At 43.1% G+C, this 22,617-nt stretch overlaps 1 protein-coding gene across 2 annotated transcripts in view; it reads left to right on the plus strand.

The window, feature by feature from the left end:
- Positions 1 to 22,617, plus strand: part of LOC131923232 (nuclear autoantigen Sp-100-like) — a 72,127-nt gene that overhangs the window by 25,747 nt on the left and 23,763 nt on the right. For both annotated transcript variants that reach the window (XM_059278184.1, XM_059278183.1), the window contains exons 9-13: positions 2,225 to 2,377; positions 3,433 to 3,504; positions 7,550 to 7,603; positions 11,173 to 11,226; positions 19,983 to 20,036. In XM_059278184.1, the coding sequence (XP_059134167.1) occupies positions 2,225 to 2,377; positions 3,433 to 3,504; positions 7,550 to 7,603; positions 11,173 to 11,226; positions 19,983 to 20,036 (387 nt within the window). The remainder of the gene's footprint in view (positions 1 to 2,224; positions 2,378 to 3,432; positions 3,505 to 7,549; positions 7,604 to 11,172; positions 11,227 to 19,982; positions 20,037 to 22,617) is intronic.

Raw genomic sequence — 22,617 nt, forward strand, 5'->3', positions numbered from 1 at the left:
CCCCTCCCTTCAAATCTCTTATCTTCTGCCAAAGAGAGATCTCCCAAAACTGAATTGGGCTGGAGAGATGACTCAGTGATTATGAAGATTGGCTGCTCTCGCAGAGGACCCAGGTTCGGTTCCCAGCATCCACAACCATCTCTAACTCCAGTTCCAGGGAATCTGACACCCTTTTCTGACCTCCTCAGACACTACGTGCACAAACTACCACACAAGGAAAAACACTTACCTACATAAAACAAAAATAAAATAAGTGCAAACCAGTTCCTAAGGCTTTAGAGCCCAATGCCTTCTGCAGCTCTTGGCCCCTGTCTGCACTGTCAGAGTGACAAGGAAGGCTGGCAGCCATGCTCCTGCTCCATCGCTTGCCTCTTACCCTGACACCACACCCCTCCACACCTTCTCTCTTTAGGTTCCACCACACCCCACCACACCTTCTCTCTTTAGGTTCCACCACACCCCACCACACTTTCTCTCTTTAGGTTCCACCACACCCCACCACACCTTCTCTCTTTAGGTTCCACCACACCCCACCACACCTTCTCTCTTTAGGTTCCACCACACCCCTCCACACCTTCTCTCTTTAGGTTCTTGCATTGACTATGCCCCATCTCTTTAGCTTCTGCTGTTTCTGGAAACCGTGTGATTTTGGGAGACAGTTGGATGTAAGCTCTTAAATTTGAAAACATACATGTCCCAGAGCTTAACAATTAATTCCTCAGCAGAGAAGAGGAGAAACGTGTGTTAATCAGAAGACAGAGGAAAGGCTGGGTGTAAAACATATACCTCAGTCCCAGAATTCAGGAGGAGGAAGAGAGATAGAAGATGAGGAGTTCTAGTTCATCCTCAAGCTACATAGTTTGAGACAAGCCTGAGCTACATGCAACCCTGTCTCAAAACAAGTGACTCAAAATACACATAAGAAAGACTGCTCCTAGCAGTATTTTTCTTAAAAACTAAATAATTGCCAGCCTGGGCTACCAAGTGAGTTCCAGGAAAGGCGCAAAGCTACACAGAGAAACCCTGTCTCGAAAAACCAAAAAAAAAAAAAAAACAAAAACAAAACAAAAAAAAAACTAAATAATTGAAGCAGAGTAAGTCAGCACATTTCTTTTTGGTTTGTTTGTTTGTTGTTTCTTGTCTTTTGTTTTTTGAGACAGGGTTTCTCTGTGTATCCCTGGCTGGCTGTCCTGGAACTTGCTCTGTAGACCAGGCTGACCTCAAACTCAGAGATCCACCTGCCTCTGCCTCCCAATCACTGGGATTAAAGGCGTGTGCAAGCACTGCCTGGCTTAGTCAGTATATTTCCATAACAACAAAAATAATAATGTAGAAGACTCTCACAAACATATTAATATATACATATTACTTATATATACACACACATATGTACGTATATAAATCTGGGAGTGTTTGGCTTCTTTGAGAACAGAGAAACGATAACATGGTTATGATTTCTTTTATATTAGTTACATAAGTAGCAAAATTAATCTAGGTCTTGAAACTGGAGATGGTGGTTGACTTTGAGAACGACCATGGGGACAGTTGGAACATGTCACCCAGAGGCCCCGGAGTGTCGGTCATATGATTTTTGTTTCCAAGTGATAGTTTCTCTTTACAATCATTTAAATCCCACTTTTATATATGAATGTTATACTGCAGTTAAAATTTCAATTTTTTCTTCATTTGTTCTTTGGAAACTGGGACTTGCTATGTAGCCCAGGCTGCCCTTGAACTTAATGTTCCTCCCATCTTAGCCTTCCAAGTGCTGGGATTGCAGGTGTGCACTGCCTTGCTGAGTTATTTTTTTTTTAACTTTAAAATATCAAAACAAACTATCTATCCAAGGATTCTGTGGATAGAAGGGAAGGAGAACAAAGTGGGCATGGGATTACAGGGAGAGGGTCATTCATTGCATTCAAAATGAATTCTAGGGAGTTCAATGGAAATTCTTTGTGTGTCTATGTGTGTGTTTGTGTGTATACACATGTGTATACTGGTCTGCATGTGCATGTGTGTGCAGAGGCCAGAGGTCAACCTCTGGTTGTGTTGTGCTTTGCAGTTATCATCCACCTTTTTATTTTGGGGGGGGGGGCTGGACCTTGCTGACTAACTAGACTAGACAGGCTGTCTGGCCAGTGATGCTCTGGGATCCACCTGTCTCTATCTCCTGAGTGCTGGGATTGCAAATGGATGCCACCTTAGGTGTCTTTACATTTTACAGCCTCAGGAGCAGTACTACTCAGCCGTGGAAACCAAACACAGCCCTGTTCTGTGCATCTGGTAGATATAAAAAAGGAAAATTTATCATTTTCCTTGGATGGTGAACAACAGACCCAGGCAAGGACCAACCACAACCAGGCACTTGAGATAATAGGTAAGGATGACTGAAATAATTGTTACAGGTTCCCAAGCAAGGGGCTTAGATATGTCATCAGGGTCCTTTGGGGCAGTCAGATAGCCAGGTGGAGGCAGGAAGGGAAGGAGGCCCACCAAAGCCAACCTTCAGCTTAGCAGAAGGAACTTGAAAAAATTAAAGGCAGAAATGGAGGTTAATAAATGTTGAAAGTTTTTTTCTTTCTAAAGAAAGAGAAGGTAGGTGTGTGGGGAGAGAGGGCAGTAGGAGTTAAGGAAAAAGAGAGGAAAAAAATAGGGAACCAAAATATGTATGAGAAGAGATGAACAGGGAAGCATACCAAGACAGAGGTATGAAGAGGTCCATCACTGAATACAGGCGAAGAACAGGAGTGATGGACAGAGCCAAGAAGAAAGCTAAAGAATAAAATAGGAGTGAAGAGAAGAGGCAGGTGAGGACATGAGGAAGTGAGAACCAGAATGAGGGTGCAGACAAGATGCATGTCAGGGGCTGGGAGGGACCACCTCTGTGACAATTGGGTCAGTTATTGGTTCCACCTTGAGTTAACAGCCTTGCAAAGAATGGGATACAACCTTGAGTTAGCTGTTCAGGTCTTCCTCGTGTTCACACTCAGGTGTTCCCTACCATGTGCACTGCTGTCACCCCGAAGATGTTGTGGGATATTTGATCACACTGAGTAAAGATGCCACTGTTTTACCTCACCTGCCTAAGGCACCTTCTGATTGGTTTAATAAAGAGTTGAATGGCCAATAGCTAGGCAGGAGAGGATAGGTGGGACTTCAGGCAGAGACTCTGGGAAGAATCTGAGAGGTGGGGATTTGCCAGCCAGATGCAGAAGAAGTTAGATGTGCTGACTGAGGAGAGGTAACGAGTCACGTGGCAGAATGAAGAGTAATATAAATGGGTTACTTTAAGTTTTAAGAGCTAGTTGGCAGCAAGCCTAATCTAAGACCATAATTAATAAGAGGTCTCTGTGTCATTATTTGGGAGCTGGAGGTCCAAAGAAAGTCCAACTACACTAAGATGCTTAAGGGACTTTTCTTTCCTTTGTACAGTCCTCAGCAGCGAGGATTCTGATAATGGAAACAACTCAGAAGAAGAATCCACCTCAATCATCTGCCAGTCAAGTAAGGAAGCCCAGAGAGCAAGACAGGCTGTGGGCATCTTAATCTCAAGCCACTGTTTTATGATGGGTTTTGTTCCGAGTCTGTTCCATATAACAAATCCTTGGGAACTGTTCCGTGCATTGAATTTTACTTGATTCTTTTTTTTTTCCTGAACCCAGGGCCTTGGGCTTGCTAGGCAAGTGCTCTACCACTGAGCTAAATCTCCAACCCCTACTTGATTCTTTTGAGAAATGCAGGGAAATCATTGCATATGGTTTTGGGTATTAAGCTTGTCAATCAATGGATCCTATTAGTAAATATAGTCATCCATTGTTAACGTGACCAAAACAGGTGCAAGTGTGTGTGTGTGTGTGTGTGTGTGTGTGTGTGTGTGCGTGTGTGTGCGTGTGCGCGTGCATCCAGACATGTGTTCATGTGTGCAAGTACTGGTGTGCATGTTCATGGAGGTCAGAAGACAATCCCAGGTGTTCGTCCTCACCTTCCACTTTGTCTGAGTCCCAGCATCTTGTTCATTGATGTGTTTGCCAGACTAGTTGGACCACAGGCTTCCAGGGATGCTCTCTCTGCCTCCTGTCCTGCTGTATGAACCCTAGGATTATAGACCCATTTACCGTGTCTGACTTCATATCATGGGTGCTGGGGATCTGAAGTCAGGTCCTCATGCTTGTGCAACAAGCACTTTAACTACTGAGCCATCCCTCTGGCCTCAAGGAGTTTGTTTTCTAAACTAATTATTGTGTTTATTAAGTGTTAGACTCATTCAATGGTTTCTAGAGAGAGCAAAAAGCTTTTCACTCTTTTATTGTAAGATCATAATGTCATCTGAGCAGAAATTTAGACTAGAGTCCCAGGACAACTCATCCAGCTAAATCTTATGTAGGCAGAAATAGAGACTTGAGGTAAAACATTCTGAAACCCAAACTACTGTTTCTAACAAATTTCTTCATCAAGTTGTGGTTTATGGAGCGATTTTTCCAAAGACTTTACAAATAATGTGCACTTCTTTCTTTAGAACATCCTTAAAGAACAAATAGAACAGACATTGACATCCTTTTTTTCCTAGTTGAAAAAACCCAATCATAGACAACATGTGTCTATATCTTCTCCAAAGTCTAACAGAGTATTAGACTGGCAGGATATCCTGGGTTCTAAGTCGTTCCTTTCATAAACTGTAGGATAGGAAGGTTTTTGGGTGTGATGTCATGAGTGTAATCCCAGCGCTCAGAGGGTAGAGCCTGGAGGATCAGGCGTGCAAGGTCATTCCTGGCTGCACACTACTCTCTCAAAACAAACAGAAACACAGGAAGGTGAGGATGAGAGAGAGTGTGGCTGAAGTTTTCCTGATCCTGCCTGGCCCACAGTCAGGACAAATCTCTCTCTCACCCGCCAGTCCCGCAGCCAAGTAAACACACAGAGACTTATATTACTTATAAACTGTATGGCCTAATGGTTCAGGGTTCTTGCTAGCTGTTCTTATATCTTAAATTAACGTATTTTTATTAATCTATAAGTAGCCACGTGGCTTGTGGCTTACCGGTATCTTTACATGTTGCTTCTCATCATGGCAGCTGGCAGCGTCTTCCCACCTCAGCCTTCCACTCCCCAGAATTCTTCTCTCTCTTTGTCCCGCCTATCTTATACTTCCTGCCTGGCTACTGGCCAATCAGCATTTTATTTATCAATCGATCAGAGCAGCACATTCACAACATAGAGAACATCTCACAGCAAGAGAGAGAATCAAAATGTTGGATTACCTCAGCCCTATCTGGGTTGTTGGAAGATTTAAGATTCTATAATGTGCCTCTTAGTCATTCCTTTCCTAGATCCAAAAGATTTTCGGAATGTACTTCCTTAGAGAAAATACACTAGGGCAAGATCTGAGATCAAATGGAAATGCTTCTTGGTCTTAAGGTCACAAAAAAGCAGACTTTGAAACAGTGACTTCAGTCTAGTCACTTGTGTGTCTTTGAAGGGAAGTAGAAATGTGTTTCAGGTTTTAGACTGTGAATACACTCTGTGTGAACAAACAGCCCCATCCCCTGAGTTCTCAAATGTGTCTATGGTTCAAAAGCAAAATATTATTTTTCATAGAAATGTAGGAGGTACCAGATTGATGGAGAATGTTCAACATAAGATTTTCAACGTGTGTGTGTGTGTGTGTGTGTGTGTGTGTGTGTGTGTACATTCATGTGTGTATGTACTTGTGGAGGCCGGTGGTCAGTATCAGATGTTGCTCTTAAAGAGACATTCACCTTGGTTTTTTTTGAGAGTCTCTCATGGGGGGCTAGAATTCACTGATTAGGCTACACTGTCTGGCCAGTGAGCCTCAGAGACTCTCACCCCCTCTCTCTAGCTCTGGGGTTACAGGTGTGAGTCACCATGCTCAGCTCCTTACATGGGTTGTGGATATCTAACCCAGGTACTCATGCTCATGTGCCTCAGGCTTTTCAACATAAGACTTTCAAGGTTTTCCTACAAGGAACACAAAAGCAGAGATGATGGGAATTCAGAAAGATGAGTAGGAGGAGTAAGAAGTCAAAGTATTAGGAAAGGAAGGGCCAAGTGATGTCAGACAACGCCTTGCTGGTAAATTGCATCTGCCTTGGGGATCAAAATGGAGTTTCACTATCCTACTGTTTTGGTAATTTAGAAAGGCAGCCCCATGTGGTCTGGATGGAGGCCAGGCTTTTTAAAGGGTTTCAGGGTATCTCTAAAATTTCTTATTAGGGAATTTTCTGCTAAATTGGTTTCTTGCTCACAACCAGGGGATTCCAAAGAATCAGTGATCAATACCCATGACACTTTAGAGTCAATGAAGGAAGGGGGCCTGAGAATCCACATGCTCATGGCAGTGGATTGTACCAGTTAAGATGATTAGAACTGCGACGTCTGGACTATGGGATGTCCAAATTGAATTGTAATGTCCTGAATTATAATCCAAGCATTCTCCATAAGCCTTGATTCAGCAACTCTAGGGTACCATTTTTTGCACTTTTTTCTCTGGTCTGACTGGGAAATCAAAACTCACCACAGAATGGCTTATCTGGACAAGCCCAGCTGAGAGATAAAATGAAATATAACAAGAAATATACTAGTAAAAGGACTCTCTTTACTCCGTGAGATCGTATCTATTAATACACTAAAGAGTTGAAACAGCCGGGCGGTGGTGGCGCACGCCTTTAATCCCAGCACTCGGGAGGCAGAGCCAGGCGGATCTCTGTGAGTTCGAGGCCAGCGTGGGCTACCAAGTGAGTTCCAGGAAAGGCACAAAGCTACACAGAGAAACCCTGTCTCGAAAAAATCAAAAAAAAAAAAAAAAAAAGAGTTGAAACAGTACATTTAGTTTCTGCTGGAGCATAGTAAGCATAGAATTCCTCTGTCTGTTGGCAATGTTGTTATTCATCATTAGCTTAGAAAGTCTACAAAGAGTAATTTGTTCTATTTACATATTAAGCAGATAAAATTGACCTAAGGGCTGGAGATATGCTCAGCAGTTAAAAGCACTTGCTGCTTTTGCAGAGAATTCAGGTTTGGTTACCAGCACTTACATCAGGTGACTCACAAGTGTACCTCTCTTTCCAGGACTGACACCCCCTTTTGATCTCCAAGGGCACCAAGTGTGCATGTGATGCACATACATGCAAACAATCATGTATAAAATAAAAAAAGTTTTCAATCTTTTTTTAAAAAAGCAACTCCAGATATCCCTGTCTATGTTATGGTTAAGATGTTGGCATATGTTAAGTTTTTTTTATAGGATATTAATGAAGAAAGTAGTACCTGGTCATCACAGAACCTTAGCAGGGAGGCATGGTAACTAGGTTATTGCTCATTTATACATGAGAAAACTAGAGCTCTTAGTGCTCAAGAGCCATGTACAGATGCCCACAAAGAATTAAAGAGCAATGCAGGGCAGACCCCAGTCTGATAACACAGGGCCTCGGGAACAGGTTCAGTAGAGGAGGAGCATTCTTTCAGACTGTCCTAAGACCACAGAACTTGACTTTGCGTACAAATAATGGTTTTTCTTCCTTTTATCTGACAGAGCCTTTGGATTCCAAAGAACCTCACACATCCAGAATAACAAACAAGAGAAGAGGTAAGAGAAAATGAGGATTCTTCAAGGCCATTAATGAACTGTGTGTTCAACAAGAGACTCACTCTTCTAGGATCTATTCAAAGTACAATACAAATTTGCTTTTAATTTTAGGGAATTCCTGCTTTAACTTCTAAATTGATCGGGTAGACTAACTGCTATAATGGATGAATCCAAAGAAGTTAATGATTTCACATAGTAAAGGTCTTTAATGTTTCACAGAAGCTCAATCTTTTACCTCAGTAAATATTGTACGGATTTCTAGGTGGAAGAGTTACCTGGCCCTGTTCCCAGTGGCCATCAGGAAATAGAAGTGGAAGAGCCAACATCTTTATATCACACTCCCATAATCACCCCAAGAGAAAAGCAAAGCTGTCAAAACCTGTTGACCAGGACACAAAAGCCACAGCAGACCCCAACAAAACAAGTAAAAGAAAAGTGTGGTGTGAGAATTTCCTCAGCTTCAGGCTTAGGTGATGAGATGAAATAGTAACCCAGAGGTCACATGGGTTCCAAGGGTAGGGACCTGCTTGCCCTGGCATTTCAGAACTTTGCAAATTTTTTCTAGTTTCTTCTAACTAGAATTTTCTTCTTTCTTGGTTCCCCAATTGACATTGTCCCTTAGCCACATTTCTGCAGTGAGGATCTGAGCATACCACATTCTCTCTGTCTCTGTCTCCATCTATCTCTGTCTCTCTGTCTGTCTCTGTCTCAGTCTCTCTGGCTCTCTTTGTCTCTCTCTCTCTCTCTCTCTCTCTCTCTCTCTCTCTCTGTGTGTGTGTGTGTGTGTGTGTGTGTGTGTGTGTGTGTGTGTGTGTGTACTACTGGTTATTTATGAGACAGAGTCTCTCAATGGCCTAGAGCTCATCAAGCAGGGTGGGCTGGCTGGTGAGTGAGCCCCAGGGAACTAGCTGTCTGTCTCCACCTCCCCAGCACTGGGGTTACAAGTGCATGCCACCATCACCAGCTTTTTTTTTTTAAACATGGATTCTCAATCAAAGTCACTGAGTCATCTGGGTCATCTCCTCAGCTCTGTAATCACAACTCTTCTGGATCCAGAAAGTAAACCAGGCAGTGGTGGCACATGGTACACCTTTAATCCCAGTACTGGAGGCAGAGGCAGGAGGATCTCTGTGAGTTTGAGGACAGCCTGCTCTACAGAGTGAGTTCCAGGACAGCCAAGGCTACACAGAGAAACCCTGTCTCAGAACAAACAAACAAATAAAAACAAAACAAAACAACAACAGCAAAAAAGAAAGAAAGAAAATGATTCTTACAGAAGCCTGGAGCTCAGTACTGAGCAATGAGCTGGGCGGAAAAACATAAGGCTGGCTTGTCTCCACTCCGGGACATCAGAGTCTGAGCTCAGAACTTCTGCCTCTGCTGTGGTTTATTCTGACCATACAGCACAGCATACCACAGGCCACCTGGGAGACCATTCTCTCCTCTGGATTTTTTTTTTAAATCTTTAATGTCTCAAAGAAACCTGGGACAAATCTCACTCAGTACACGCGGATCCTCCCAACACTTCTCACCTCGTCCCCTACACTAAACCTCTCCCTCCAGGGGGCTGGGCCTCACTTCTCTTCCGACAGCTTCTGGTCCTATAAATAAACTCAGACATTTTGGACACATGGTCTCTTGCTCTCTTGGCCTTTTGGCCACTGGCTGTCTCCATTCCTAGATCTTACCGCCCACGTCACTACCTGGTTCAGTCTGGACCCTTCAGATGCTTCTGTCTGTTCTCTTCCTGCAGGCTGAGTTTCTTTGTGTCTTGGCAGCAGCTCCCAAATAACCATTCGAAGACTTGTTATTATTTATAAGTGCTCAGCCAATCGTTCAGCCTGGTTATTACCTAATTATTACATTTTAAATTAAGCCATATTTTTTTTAAGATTTATTTATTAGCTGGGCGGTGGTGGCTCACACCTTTAATCCCAGCACTGAGAGGCAGAGGCAGGTAGATCTCTGTGAGTTCAAGGGCAGCCTGGGCTACAGAGTGAGTTCCAGGACAGGCTCCAAAGCTACACAGAGTAACCTTGTGTGGGAAGAAAAAAAAAATTATTATGTATACAGTATTCTGCCTGCATGTGCCCTTGCAGGCCAGAAGAGGGCACCAGATCTCACAACGATGGTTGTGAGTCACTATGTGGGAATTGAACTCAGGACCTCCAGAAGAGCAATCAATGCTCTTAACCACTGAGCCATTACTCCAGCCCATAAATCTTTCTGGATTTTTTGGGTTTTTTTGAGACAGGGTTTCCCTATGATGTTTTGATACCTGCCCTGGATCTCGCCCTGTAGGGCAGGCTGGCCTTAAACACACAGAGATCCGCCTGGCTCTGCCTCCCAAGTGCTGCTATTAAAGGCGTGTGCCACCACTGCCTGGCCAAATTTCTTTTTTTTTCTTTTTCTTTTTTTTTTAAGATTTATTTACTACATATACAGTGTTCTACCTGCATATGTCCCTGCAAGCCAGAAGAGGGCACCAGATCTCATTATAGATGGTTGTGAGCCACCATATGGTTGCTGGAAATTGAACTCAGGACCTCTGGAAAAACAGCCAGTGCTCTTAATGGCTGAGCCATCTCTCCAGCTCCCCGGCCATATTTCTTTTTTTTTTTTTTTTTTTTTTTTTTTTTGGTTTTTCGAGACAGGGTTTCTCTGTGCAGCTTTGCGCCTTTTCCTGGAACTCACTTGGTAGCCCAGGCTGGCCTCGAACTCACAGAGATCCACCTGGCTCTGCCTCCCGAGTGCTGGGATTAAAGGCGTGCGCCACCACCGCCCGGCCCGGCCATATTTCTTATCTACCCTCTGCCACGTGGTTGTACCATCTTTCAACACAGCAAGTTCATCTCACTTCCCTCTGCGGCTGTGTGACTCCTGAGACCCCGCCCTTCTTCCCCCCAAAGTCCTCTTGTCTAACTGCCCCACCTATACCTCCTGCCTAGCTACCAGCCAGTCAGCTCTTTTATTTTTTTTTTTTATTTTTTATTTGTTTTTTATTTTTGTTTTTTTGAGACAGGGTTTCTCTGTAATCTTGGTGCCTGTCCTGGATCTCATTCTGTAGATGGAGCTGGCCTCAAACTCACAGAGATCCGCCTGACTCTGCCTCCCGAGTGCTGGGATTAAAGGCGTGCGCCACCACTGCCCAGCTCCAGCTCTTTTATTAAACCAATCAGAAGGCGCCTTGGCAAAGACACATCCTCACAGTGTTCAAAAAGCTTGCTCCATAGCATCTTCCTCATATTTATAATAAACCTCCTCCTCACCCATACTCAGAGCAGCCATGTCCTCTTTTTCTTTCATTCAAAATCATTATGAATTGGGGCTTAATGAGATCATTGTAGTTGAAGCAGGGCTCTTATTACATACGGCCAGACCCCTCAGACCCCAAATATTGAATTCATGGGATGGTTTGCAGTGAGAACTAAATGACTATGGATCTCAATACTATTTGGAAGGAAAGAAACAGGAAATATCATGAAAGCATCTTTGTAGTCCAATAGTCCATGATTTACGTAGTCAATTCCCGTGACCATTTTAGTTCACATTGTTGGTTTTCTTTCCAGGTACTTCTGGTACTGATAGCTCAAGCACCAGCAAAAGATACAGACGGATAATACGTAAGAACAATTTAAAATTCTAAATGTAGCAAATACTTCTCTGTGTAACTAAAGCTTAGACATCCTTTAAAGTAAGAAAGCATTAGCTGTGATTTTAGATCATTTAGATGATGCTTTTTGATTCAGGTAAGTTTGAACTATTTGCTATGACACACAGGTCTCACAATGTTCAACAGAACGAGCTTACTTTTCACCCAAGAGGATGAAGTGGATCCTGGGTGGAGAGTTCACTTTATTTCACATGATCACCTAGGGCCCTGAGATCTTAAAGACTGGTTATGTCACCACCATGCCCCAAACTCCATAATACTCAGAAATAAAAGCAGATGGTGCACAAATAAATCTCAGAAGGGGTATGGGGTATAAGAAATGGTCACAGGAGAGAATGGTCACCATAGCAAAGTTGGCCCCAGCCTCAGCACTGGGGACAGTTTCTGGAGTAAGTTTTGCCAACAGCTCATGTAAGGCCAGGCCTGCTGACAGGATTGTCTCTGTGCCTCCCAAATAAACTGCAGGTCTGTCCATCCCTTCTCACATAGGCTACAGGATTGCCCCAACCCCTACCCATCCTCCTCCCTCACAGGCTGGCAGGTGGGGAGGGACAGTCCTGCAGCCTGTGAGGTTGGCAGGATTGTGCCTTCCTACACACTCATACAGGTTGCTGTTTCCATGTGTGTGTTCCTGTGCATATGTGTAGAGGCCAGAAGTTGATGTTAAATATCGTCTTTGGTCTCTCTACCTCATTTATTTGAGACAAGGGCATCTCACTGAACCTGGAACTCACTGATACAGGGACCCCCTTGTCTGTTTCTCCTCAGCTCTGGGATCATAGACGCTCATTGCTGCGCCCAGTTCTTTACACAAGTACTGGGGATCTGAACTTGGGTCCTCGTGCCTAGTAGCACACACTTTGCCGACTGAGCCATTTCCCCAGCCCTCTCTTTCAGTTTTTCTCATCCAGAGTCTTTTTCTGGATTGGCTCCTCAGACATAGACTAGAACTGTTCAGGCCTTTTCCTTCTTCCTACAGGAGTATACAGTAGCTCTTCTTCTGAACTGAGTGCTGGGGAGGAATCTCAGGAATACCTAAGAAGTGGATCAGGTGCAGAAGATTAGGATGCTCAACCTTGGTCTGCGGAATGTCAGGAATCTGATGACTGAAAACCACTGTGACTAGATGCATTTTATTCTAAGCACCATGACTGCTGTATATCTGGCTATCCTGGGAGCTCCTTTTTAATTTTAGAGAGTGTAGGAGGCAGGAAATGACAATAAACTCATGTTTAACAGTTTAACTCATGTTCGACTAAAAGTACATATTTATATATTGTTAATGTAGGAGAAATACATAGCAAAATAATGGTGTATTTTTACATCCACTGTCATGCCTACTGGGGTGGTTTGAGTAGGAAATGGCCTCCATAGGCTCATTTATTTGAATGCTTGGTTATTGCCTGCTTGACAGAGATTAGGAGTGGGTGTGGCCTTGTTGGAGGAAATACGTCACTGGGGGTGGACTTTGGCGTTTCAAATGCTCAAGCCAGGCCCAGTCTCTCTCTCTTCATGCTGCCTGCTGATCCAGATGTAGAGCTCTCAGCTACCTCTTCGGCACCATATCTGCCTATGTGCTGCCATGACGATAATGGACTAAACCTCTGAAACTGTAAGCCAGCCCCGGTTAAATGTTTTTCATTATATAAGTTGCTGTGGTCATGGTGTCTCTTCACAGCAATAGAACATTGACTAAGATACCTACTAGCACAAAGACTGTATATTTGCATCATTTGTAATTGTAAAAGACTCAAAATACAACTAACCAAGCATTGGTTTCAGACTAAACATTGTCAAATTTAGCATAGTTTCTGATAGATGCCCTTGACCGCCTAGTTAGATTGTATTATGTTATCTCAATGTATTTTTGGTGAGATCATGACAGCCTTGAGATTTAGGCAGGCTAACTCTTGCTATTCTCATTTTGAGTAGAGGAAAGTAGTGTACAAATGTGTAAGAGTTTCAAAAAAAATGAAGACTGAGATCTAGCAGCCCATGTGTTTCACAATCAGTGGCTATTGTGTGTAACAGGAGGAGGAAAGCTGTGTTTCCATGGTCAGAATCCAAAGAGGTGGTCAGGAACTCAGAATATTCAGTTGAATGTATCAGAACCTTATATAACCAAGAAAACATATTTAATAACATTAAAAACATGTAAGGAGATAGGGAGATGGCTCAGTGGATTAAAGTGCATGCTGCCCAACTGTGAGAACTAGTGTTCAGATTATTATCACCAATATAAAAGCCAAGCAGGCGTGGCAGCCCACCTGTAACCCCACTGTATGGGAGACAGAGAGGGGATCCCTTGGACAAGATGGCTAGCTAGACTAGCCAAATCAGCCAAGCTCCTGGATTCACTGAGACACCCTGCCTCCATAAATAATGTGGAGAATGGTGGAACACACTAATGTCAACTTCTGGTCTCCTTATACATGTACACATACATGGACAGCACACACACACACACACCACACACACACACACACACACACAGCTTCGGACAAAGTTCAGTTGATAAAATGTTTGCAAGGGATTGAATTTGATCCCCAAAACCTTATTTTTGTTTTTGTTTTTGTTTTTTAAAATAGCATGCCATATGCTTGTAATCCCAGCTCAGAGGAAGTGGAGACAGGAGGATCCCTGGGGCTCCTGTTCCAAAAGAGGAGTATGACCACAGAATGGCACCCAAGGTTGTCCCCTGACCTCAACATGCAATCCCATGCTTATTCCCCACACATATGCACCTGCACATATGGACATGCACTCACATAGATCCTAAGACATATATTATATAAAATATTGTAACATATGCAAATATAGTATGCATGTACATGTATGTGATAGATATATATATATATACATATAGTGAGAGAGAGAGAGAGAGAGAGAGAGAGAGAGAGAGAATGACTAACCATCACAGTGAACATTACAACTGACCACCTCAATTATCACTATGGCTGACCATCTCCATGAACACTATAAGTGAACCACCTCAATAACCACAGTGGTCACTGTGATTGTCAGTCATAGTGGTCACTTTGGTGGTCATCACAGTGTAGTGGTCACTGTGACAGTCAGTTACAGTATTCACTGCGATGCTTAGTCATGCTGGTTACTGTCGTAGTCATTGATGAAGCTAGCTGTAGTTTTCACTGTAATGATCAGCCACAGTGGTTACTATGGTGATCAGCTGTTGTCATCACTGTGGTGGTCAGTTATAGTGTTTACTGTGAGGGTCAGCCATAGTAGTTACTATGGTGGTCAGTTGTAGTCATCACTGTGGTGATCAGTTGTAGTGTTCACTGTGAGGCTCAACCATAATGGTCATTCTGTGAAGGAGTAAATGAATGAATGAATGAAGACAGAAGAAAGAAAGAAGACTGTCAAAAAGAAGGAACAGAGGCAACTACTTGTATACTAAATGTCCAGGAATGATTGACGAAGAATAAAGGGGAGCAATAAATCAGAGCATCACTGACGAAAGCAACACAGGAGAGGGAGACATGAGAAAGCCGGGTTGGCACACCCAGAGGCAGGACAGCAGGCAGCAAGTGCGGGACGATGAGCCATGCCGAAGGAAAAGACTGGCCTGGCTTGGATGGGGATATAGTCACTGAGAACCTGTTTTTTTTCTCAGCTCATTTGAGTGCAAACACTCTGCAGGACCATGTTCAGGGCATTCCTTGGTCTCACCTCCACTCATTTTCGTCACACCTGATGAATCCAAACCTCTTAGATGAATACAGGAAGGGAGTCAGAGGGACGCAGCCTATTAGATATAATACGATGGAGAAACTAACTATAGTGCCTTGATCTTTGTTTTCCTGTGATGTGGTGGCGGGGAGCTTTTCGTTCATTTTCTTACTTCTCTCCCTAAACATGTACACACAAAAATACTCCCAAAGATACCTGCACAGACTCTGTCTTTAACAAATTGAGAGAGCCAAAAAAGACCTTGCTGGGCTCCTTGATGGAGGCAGGGACTGTTTGGTAGGTGATGTAAGGGGAAAGAACAGGAAAGATGTGCCTCTTAGTTGTACTGGAAACATGGAGATAAAGTCTGAGACTGATAGGTGTGCAGCACAGAATTAGCACAGGGAACTGGTAAAAGTGGCAGAGACGATTGTGTTTGGTGTCAGAAGAGCTGGCATTTGGTTACCATGTTAGTGATCTGTGAGGTGAAACAACATATGTGATGGAAATGGATATAAAGACAAAGACTGACATAAAGACAGCCTCTAAATCAAGATGAGAGAGAGAGAGAGAGAGAATGAAGTAGAAAACAGGAAGGGAGATTGTCCTGGATAGCCTTGTGTCAACTTGATACGAGCTGAATTCATCTGAGTGGAGGGAACCTCAATTAAGAAAGTGTCTCCTTGGGCTGGAGAGATGGCTCAGTGGTTAAGAGCACTGACTGCTCTTCCAGAGGTCCTGAGTTCAATTCCCAGCAACCACATGGTGGCTCACAACCACCTGCAATTAGATCTGGTGCCCTCTTCTGGCCTGCAAAGACACATGCAGGCAAAACACTGTATACATAATAAATAAAATTTTTTAAAAAAGTGTCTCCTTAAGATTGGGCTGTAAGCCAGGCAGTGGTGGTACACACCTTTAATCCCAGCACAGGCAGAGGCAGGCAAATCTCTGTGAGTATCTCTGTGAGTTCAAGGCCAGGGCGAGATCCAGGACAGGCTCCAAAACTACACAGAGAAACCCTGTCTCAAAAAAAAAAAAAAAAAGATTGGGCTGTAGCCAGGCAGTAGTGGTGCACACCTTTAATCCCAGCTCTCATGAGGCAGAAGCAGGCAGATCTCTGTGAGTTTGAGGCCAGTCTGGTCTACAGAGTGAGTTCCAGAACAGCCAGGACTACACAGAGAAACTCTTGTCTTAGAGAGAGAGAGAGAGAGAGAGAGAAATTGGGCTGTAGGCAAGCCTAGAGGGCATTTTCTTAGTTAATGATTGATGTGGGAGGGCCCAGACCATTGTAGGTGGTGCCATCCCTGGGCTGGTGGTCCTGGGTTCTATAGAAAACCAGGCTAAGAAGCTGAGGACAGCAAGCCAGTAAGCAGCACCCTCCATGGCCTCTGCATCAGTTCCTGTCTCCAGGTTCCTGCCCTGTTTGAGTTCCTGTCCTGCCTTCCTTCCATGATGAGCAGTGATCTGGAAGGGTAAGCCAAATAAACCCTTTCCTCCTCAAGCTCCTTTTGTTCATGCTGTTTCATCACAGCGATAGTAACCCTAACTAAGACAAGTTGGTACCAGGAGTGGGGTATTGCTAACTGTGTTTTGGGGAAGATTGTGGAAGGACTTTGGAACTTCGGGTTAGAAGAGTGTTAAGAGCTCTGTGGGATGTTCTGTGGGAACTTTGAAGATAAGAATGTTGAGAGCAGTGCAAAGGATGGAAGCCTGGCTTGTGAAGTTTCAGAGGGAAAGGAAAACTTTACCAGGCCATTCTGTGGTGTCTGGTTAGTTGGAGCTTAAAAATAAGCTGTGATTAGCAAGGGGTCAGAACCTCTAAAGTAAAAACTTTATTTTACTGGGGCAATTGATGCTGGATCAATGGATCTGAGAAATTAGAGGTGATTAAGAAGAGACCAGCACTATTGAGGTGAAATCTGGGAAGTGTTTCCTGAGAGTCGGCACACAGAAGCTGTGTTCCAGAGGTGGCCAAGGTTGTACCTCCCACTGGAAGCTGAACTTGGTAGTGTAAGAGTCACTCAGGTGGTACTGGTTTTGAAGTGGTACTTTGACCTGATTGTGACTGTGCCCTGGTCATGGAGAGCAGCTGAGGCTTGGCACTGTGAGAGTCCAGGAGAGGCCACTGATAAAGGCCCAGTCTCAGAAGCAGTTGAAAACCCAGAAATGAATGGGTCATGTAGAGAAGTTGAGGCTTGACACCATGAAGATACCCCAGGAGAGGCTATTTATGAAAGTGTAGCCCATTTACAGCAGAGGACCCCAGCATTTTGGAGATGCCAGTACCATGGATAACTACCAAGATCAGCAGCAGCAGTGGGGTGGAGCCAGCTGGAGCCTAGAAGACAAGCTGTGTGTGCTGCAGGGTGGAGCCAGGGAAGTGACCCAAGCCCCTTGGAGGAACCCAGAGATCGAAGTAGATCCCTGACATTGGACATTGAGTTATTTACAGTTGGAGTTTGGTTTTTCTTTGATCTGATTGTGACTGTGCCCTGGTTCTTCCCTCTTGAAGTAAGAAAGTATTTAACTTTATTTTGACTTTTTACAGGAGCCCACAGAGGGCTTGAGAGGTTTTGGATTTTTAAAGAGACTGGGTATGATAAAGGGACTGAACATTTAATGTGTTTGAATTTGTGAAGACTATAGAACTTTAAAAGTTATTTGTTTTTAATGTGATATCTTGGGGATAAATGAGAAAGGAAAGGTTGTGGCTTAATAGTGATGTTTTTGTGTGTCAAGTTGACAAGAGGTCAATTGTACTGGGTAGTTTTATGTTAACTAGACACAAGCTAAAGTCATCTGAGAGGAGGGAACCTCAATTTAAAAAGTACCTCCTTAAGATCGGGCTGTAGGCAAGCCTATAGGGCATTTGTTTTTAATTAGTGATTGATGAGAGAGAGCCAGGCCAATGTGGGTGGTATCATCCTTGGTCTGGTGGTCCTAGGTTCTTTAGGAAAACAGACCAAGCAAGCCATGAGAAGCAAGCTAGTAAGCAGCACTCCTCCGTGGCCTCTGCAATAGCTCCTGCCTCCAGATTCCTGCCCTGTTTGAGTTCCTGTCTTGACTTCCTTCCATGATGAACAGTGATGTGGAAGTATAAGCCAAGCAAACCCTTTGCTCCCCGAGTTCCTTTGGTCATGACGTTTTATCACAGCAACAGTAACCCTAATGAGGCGGAGATGGGAGGTCACCTCATCAGTAACAGATCCAGAGCTTTGATCAGAGAGAAGCAGGGAGAGTAAGATGCACATGGGAGAAAATAAAGGACCAGCCAGAGAAATGTGGGCCAACCAAACTAGATAACATGTAAAAAGGTGAGAAAGGGCTGGGCAGTAGTGGCACACACCTTTAATCCCAGCACTTGGGAAGCAGAGGCAGGCGGATCTCTGTGAGTTTGAGGCCAGCCTGATCTAAAGAGCAAGTTCCAGGAAAGGCACCAAAACTACACAGAGAAACCCTGTCCTGAAAAAAAAAAGGTGAGAAAAGTGTGGCATGGGGATGGTTTAAACAGGAAAGAGGAGAAGAAATGAGGGAGACAAGATGAAGCGACACAAGGCATCTTGGTATGAAGGTGTGGCTTGCAGTTGCCCTGGAGTTTCAGAGTAAAGTTCTGAGGCACCAGAGCAGCCCCTGTGACTCACCAGATTACAATAAGCCTCACCTGGGCATTTCATCCACCCCTGGAGCTTCGGTCACCAGCCACAGCCTAGCTAGCTTTAAATACAAGGTATGTTTTCTAAAATTAGTGTGAGGCACCTCTGTCCAAAGCACTGACATTTTTTTAGCCTTCTCTGCTCAGATGAACTTCAAACTACAAATTCAGCACTTTCAAAACCAAGTACATCATCTGGGTCAGCATTGTTTCTATATCACTATTGTTGATTTCAACTGTTAATTGGAGACTCTCACAATCATCTAGAAGTGACAGATATCCAGTGAGGAACAACAAAAGAGAAATATGGCATAGACATGTATAGAAAGTCACTAATGTTGGGGGTAAGGTCTTTGGAGGGGGCAAAATGAAAATCCTTCACAAATCACAGTTAGCAGCAGAACTAGAAAGAATACGTGTTTTGTGACACATGTTTCCCAAAGCGTGTGCTGGGAGGTTAGGAAGCAGGAATGGAAAGCTCCAAGCATCTAACAGGGTGGACGAGTCTGCCCCGGGGCCTTAGAATGGTGGCTTAGAAATAACAGACACTTGTGACCATAGTTCAAGGAGAACATCAGACTGATTCATGCACAGAATGTGAGATGACAGCCACCCAGCTACAGGATATTCGAATCCAGAAACCAGTTCCCACTCCCTGCTTCACTTGGCTGTGAGCAGGTCGTATTGAGGACCAGGTCCAGTGAGTTCAGATCTCGAGATCAATGTAAAAAGCTGAGGATGGCCGGGCGGTGGTGGCGCACGCCTTTAATCCCAGCACTCGGGAGGCAGAGGCAGGCGGATCTCTGTGAGTTCGAGGCCAGCCTGGTCTCCAAAGCGAGTTCCAGGAAAGGCGCAAAGCTACACAGAGAAACCCTGTCTCGAAACCCCCCCCAAAAAAAAAAAAAAAAAAAAAAAAAAAGCTGAGGATGATGGCACACACCTGCAATCCTAGTGATGAAGAAACAGAGACAGCAAATCCCTGGGGGCCTGCTCACCAGCTCGTCGGTGCAATTGCAAGCTCCAAGTTCAGATGAGAGACCTTGTCACAGAAAATAAACAATGTGAAAAGCAATGGAGGAAGACCCCAGGTCTCTACACAAACACATACATATATGAGCATGTACACACATACAGTCCATACAGTCTCTCTCTCTCTCTCTCTCTCTCTCTCTCTCTCTCTCTCTCTCTCTCTCTCTCTCTCTCTCTCTCTCACACACACACACACACACACACACACACACACACACACACACACACTCAGGCGTGCTCAGGCTTTCCAAGTGATCATGAAAACTGTCATAATGCTTGTGATTTTATTTACAGTTTACAGTTCTCTGACTACCATCTTTGCTTTGTAGATACCCAAGATGTTGAGAACAATTCTGCTTCAGGAAAGGATGGTGGAAAAATAAGTAAGGACAAATGGAATTTGCCTATCTTCATGTTACAAATGAATTCATTTTTATGTTAAATGTTATTATTATTATTTACTATACCTTTAATAAGACAAAAATGAATGTCTTTTAAAATGACAATTTAATTTTTTTCAAAATATCTTATTTTCATCATTTTTATTCTGCTTTTATGTTTCTTACAGACTGGTTTATATCTTTCAAGAACATACCAATGTATATATTAGCATAGCATGAAATGACATATTATTTGCATAAATTTGATAATTCTATATATGCTTTCCTTTTCTTGCTTTGTAGACTAAAATATCAATCTAGTCAGTAAACACGTTTAACATTTTTACGTACTATTTGTTTTAATATTAATAATGTTGATTGAATACCTTTTGCTACTGTGCACTAATTTGACATAATAATAGGTTCCTTTAGGAGCGTTTCCTACGCGTACGTAAAGTACGTTGATCATATCCACCCTTAGTTGAACTGCCTTAAGAAATACTGTTTGAGGACCCTATCAGTAGTCATCGCCTTCGTTTGAGTGTAGCAGAAAGTTTTCACTCACTGCTGGTCACACGTTGCTCTTCTTCCTGGAACTCTTTGCTGCTGCATGGCACCTCTTTCTCACATAGCTGAACGAGGATGGAGTTCTCTCCATTGTTACCTAGTGGTAAACCTTGAGCACGTGTATCACTAGGATTTTTGTCCTACTTCTTGGTTTTCTGGTGAGCTTATTGACAGAATCATTTATCCAAGAGAGAATTAACAGAGTTAACAGAATAAATTTGTCCAAGAAACTTCTTACTACTTAAATCTGTTGTTATCCCCACCCCCATGTTGGCTCCTTGGTTTCATTTGGTAGTTGTAGCCATTTCCACCTGAAGATTTTAAAAAAAAAAAATGTTCCATATTTGATTTTGGAGGGTTTGCAAGGAACCTGACCATTTTTAATGTTTATGTCTGTAGTCCTATTGGATTTGCCTCTTTGTATAAATGTGAAACAAGAATCTGAAAATGAGCCAGGCATGGTGGCGCATGCTTTTAATCCCAGTACTGGAGTGGCAGAAGCAGGTGGATCTCCGTGAGTTCGAGGCCAGCCTGGTCTACAGAGTGAGTTCCAGGACAGCCAGGGCTACACAGAGAAACGTGGCCTCAAAAAAACATAACAAAAAAAAAAAAAAAAAGAATCTGAAAACCATTCCCGATGCTGTCATGCAGTAGCTGGAGATGCCGCTTGGCCCTCAGTTCTGTACTTGTTCATGTCTTAGTCCCCCACTCTGTCTGCCTTTGGCACCTGACAGAAATGCAGAAAAGAAAGGAGAGCTCAAAGCTAGATGCCTGATAACTTGTTGCTGGGGTGGATTTTAGAATAAATTCAAGAATATTCCCCTTACCACTTAGTCCATTGAAATCTCTGATTAGAGTTGCATTCTTCTTGCAGATGAATTTGAGAATAGAGACATTTACTAATGTTTTACTCAGTGTTCTTCTGTAGTGAATTTTCCTTATATAATTTCTATACATTTAAGAAGTGTATGTTGGATAACTGTGCTTCTATTAATATTTTTCTAGTAACCTGATAACTAGGATGAATTTACTTGAGAGAAGACTTTCAGAGTCTTTATTTGCATAGAAAATTTGAAGCCATTTTATTACCTGCCTGCATAAGAGGGAGTCAGTCACACTGTCACCAATTCAGTATAGAATCTTACAAGTGTTTATGTAGGTTAGGGACCTGAATGTAACTTAATATAGCATGGCCAAAAATTATCAAGAAAGATAATCACCAGAAATAATGAGTCTCTTTGGAAATTAGCTTCATGAGAAGTAGCATTAATCTCCAATTGAAAGATCCTTTCAAACAACTCTTTCAATGACAAATTTGTATTGGTGGACAGAACCAATTGATGTGGTTATGAGTAGGCAAGGTCCCATGCTTTACCAGAGTAAGACCTAACCCCCGCACAGAATCTGTTTTAACATTTCATCAGATCAGATCTCTACAGCAGATTTATGGTGCAGAGTGCTCTCTCCTTCAACCATCATTGGGGACTTTCTCTTCCTCTCTTTCTGTCACTTTTGTTGTACGAAGACTTACATTTAAAAGTCTAATCTGTGGAATTACATTATATAGCCTTACAAGAAAAGCTCGATTTTATTGACAGAAATAGCAAAAGGCCCGAAAAGGATTTCACCCAAAAACGGTGAAATAGATGACAGATGATAGGTAGTAGATAGGTAGGTAGATAGATAATAGAGATGATTGATAGATAGATAGATAGATAGATAGATAGATAGATAGATAGATAGACAGATAGATAGATAGATGATTGATAGATATAGACAGACAGATGATAAATAGATTTATTTTTCTATGACTGCCTCTCATACATGCTGTTTAAGCCTAAGATACCTCACCTTTTTTTTTTCATATCTTAAGCTTATTACAAAACATGAACAAGTCTCTCAATAGTTAAGTGAGAATTTTCATGTTGTTTCTTTGCTGCCCTTCAGACAAGCCTGCCTGTGCAGCCCAGGGCGGTCTCGAACTTGTGATCCTCCATTCACTTGTATCTTCACCTGC

This window comes from Peromyscus eremicus, chromosome 13 (genome assembly GCF_949786415.1).
Source record: "Peromyscus eremicus chromosome 13, PerEre_H2_v1, whole genome shotgun sequence".
Taxonomy (NCBI): domain Eukaryota; kingdom Metazoa; phylum Chordata; class Mammalia; order Rodentia; family Cricetidae; genus Peromyscus; species Peromyscus eremicus.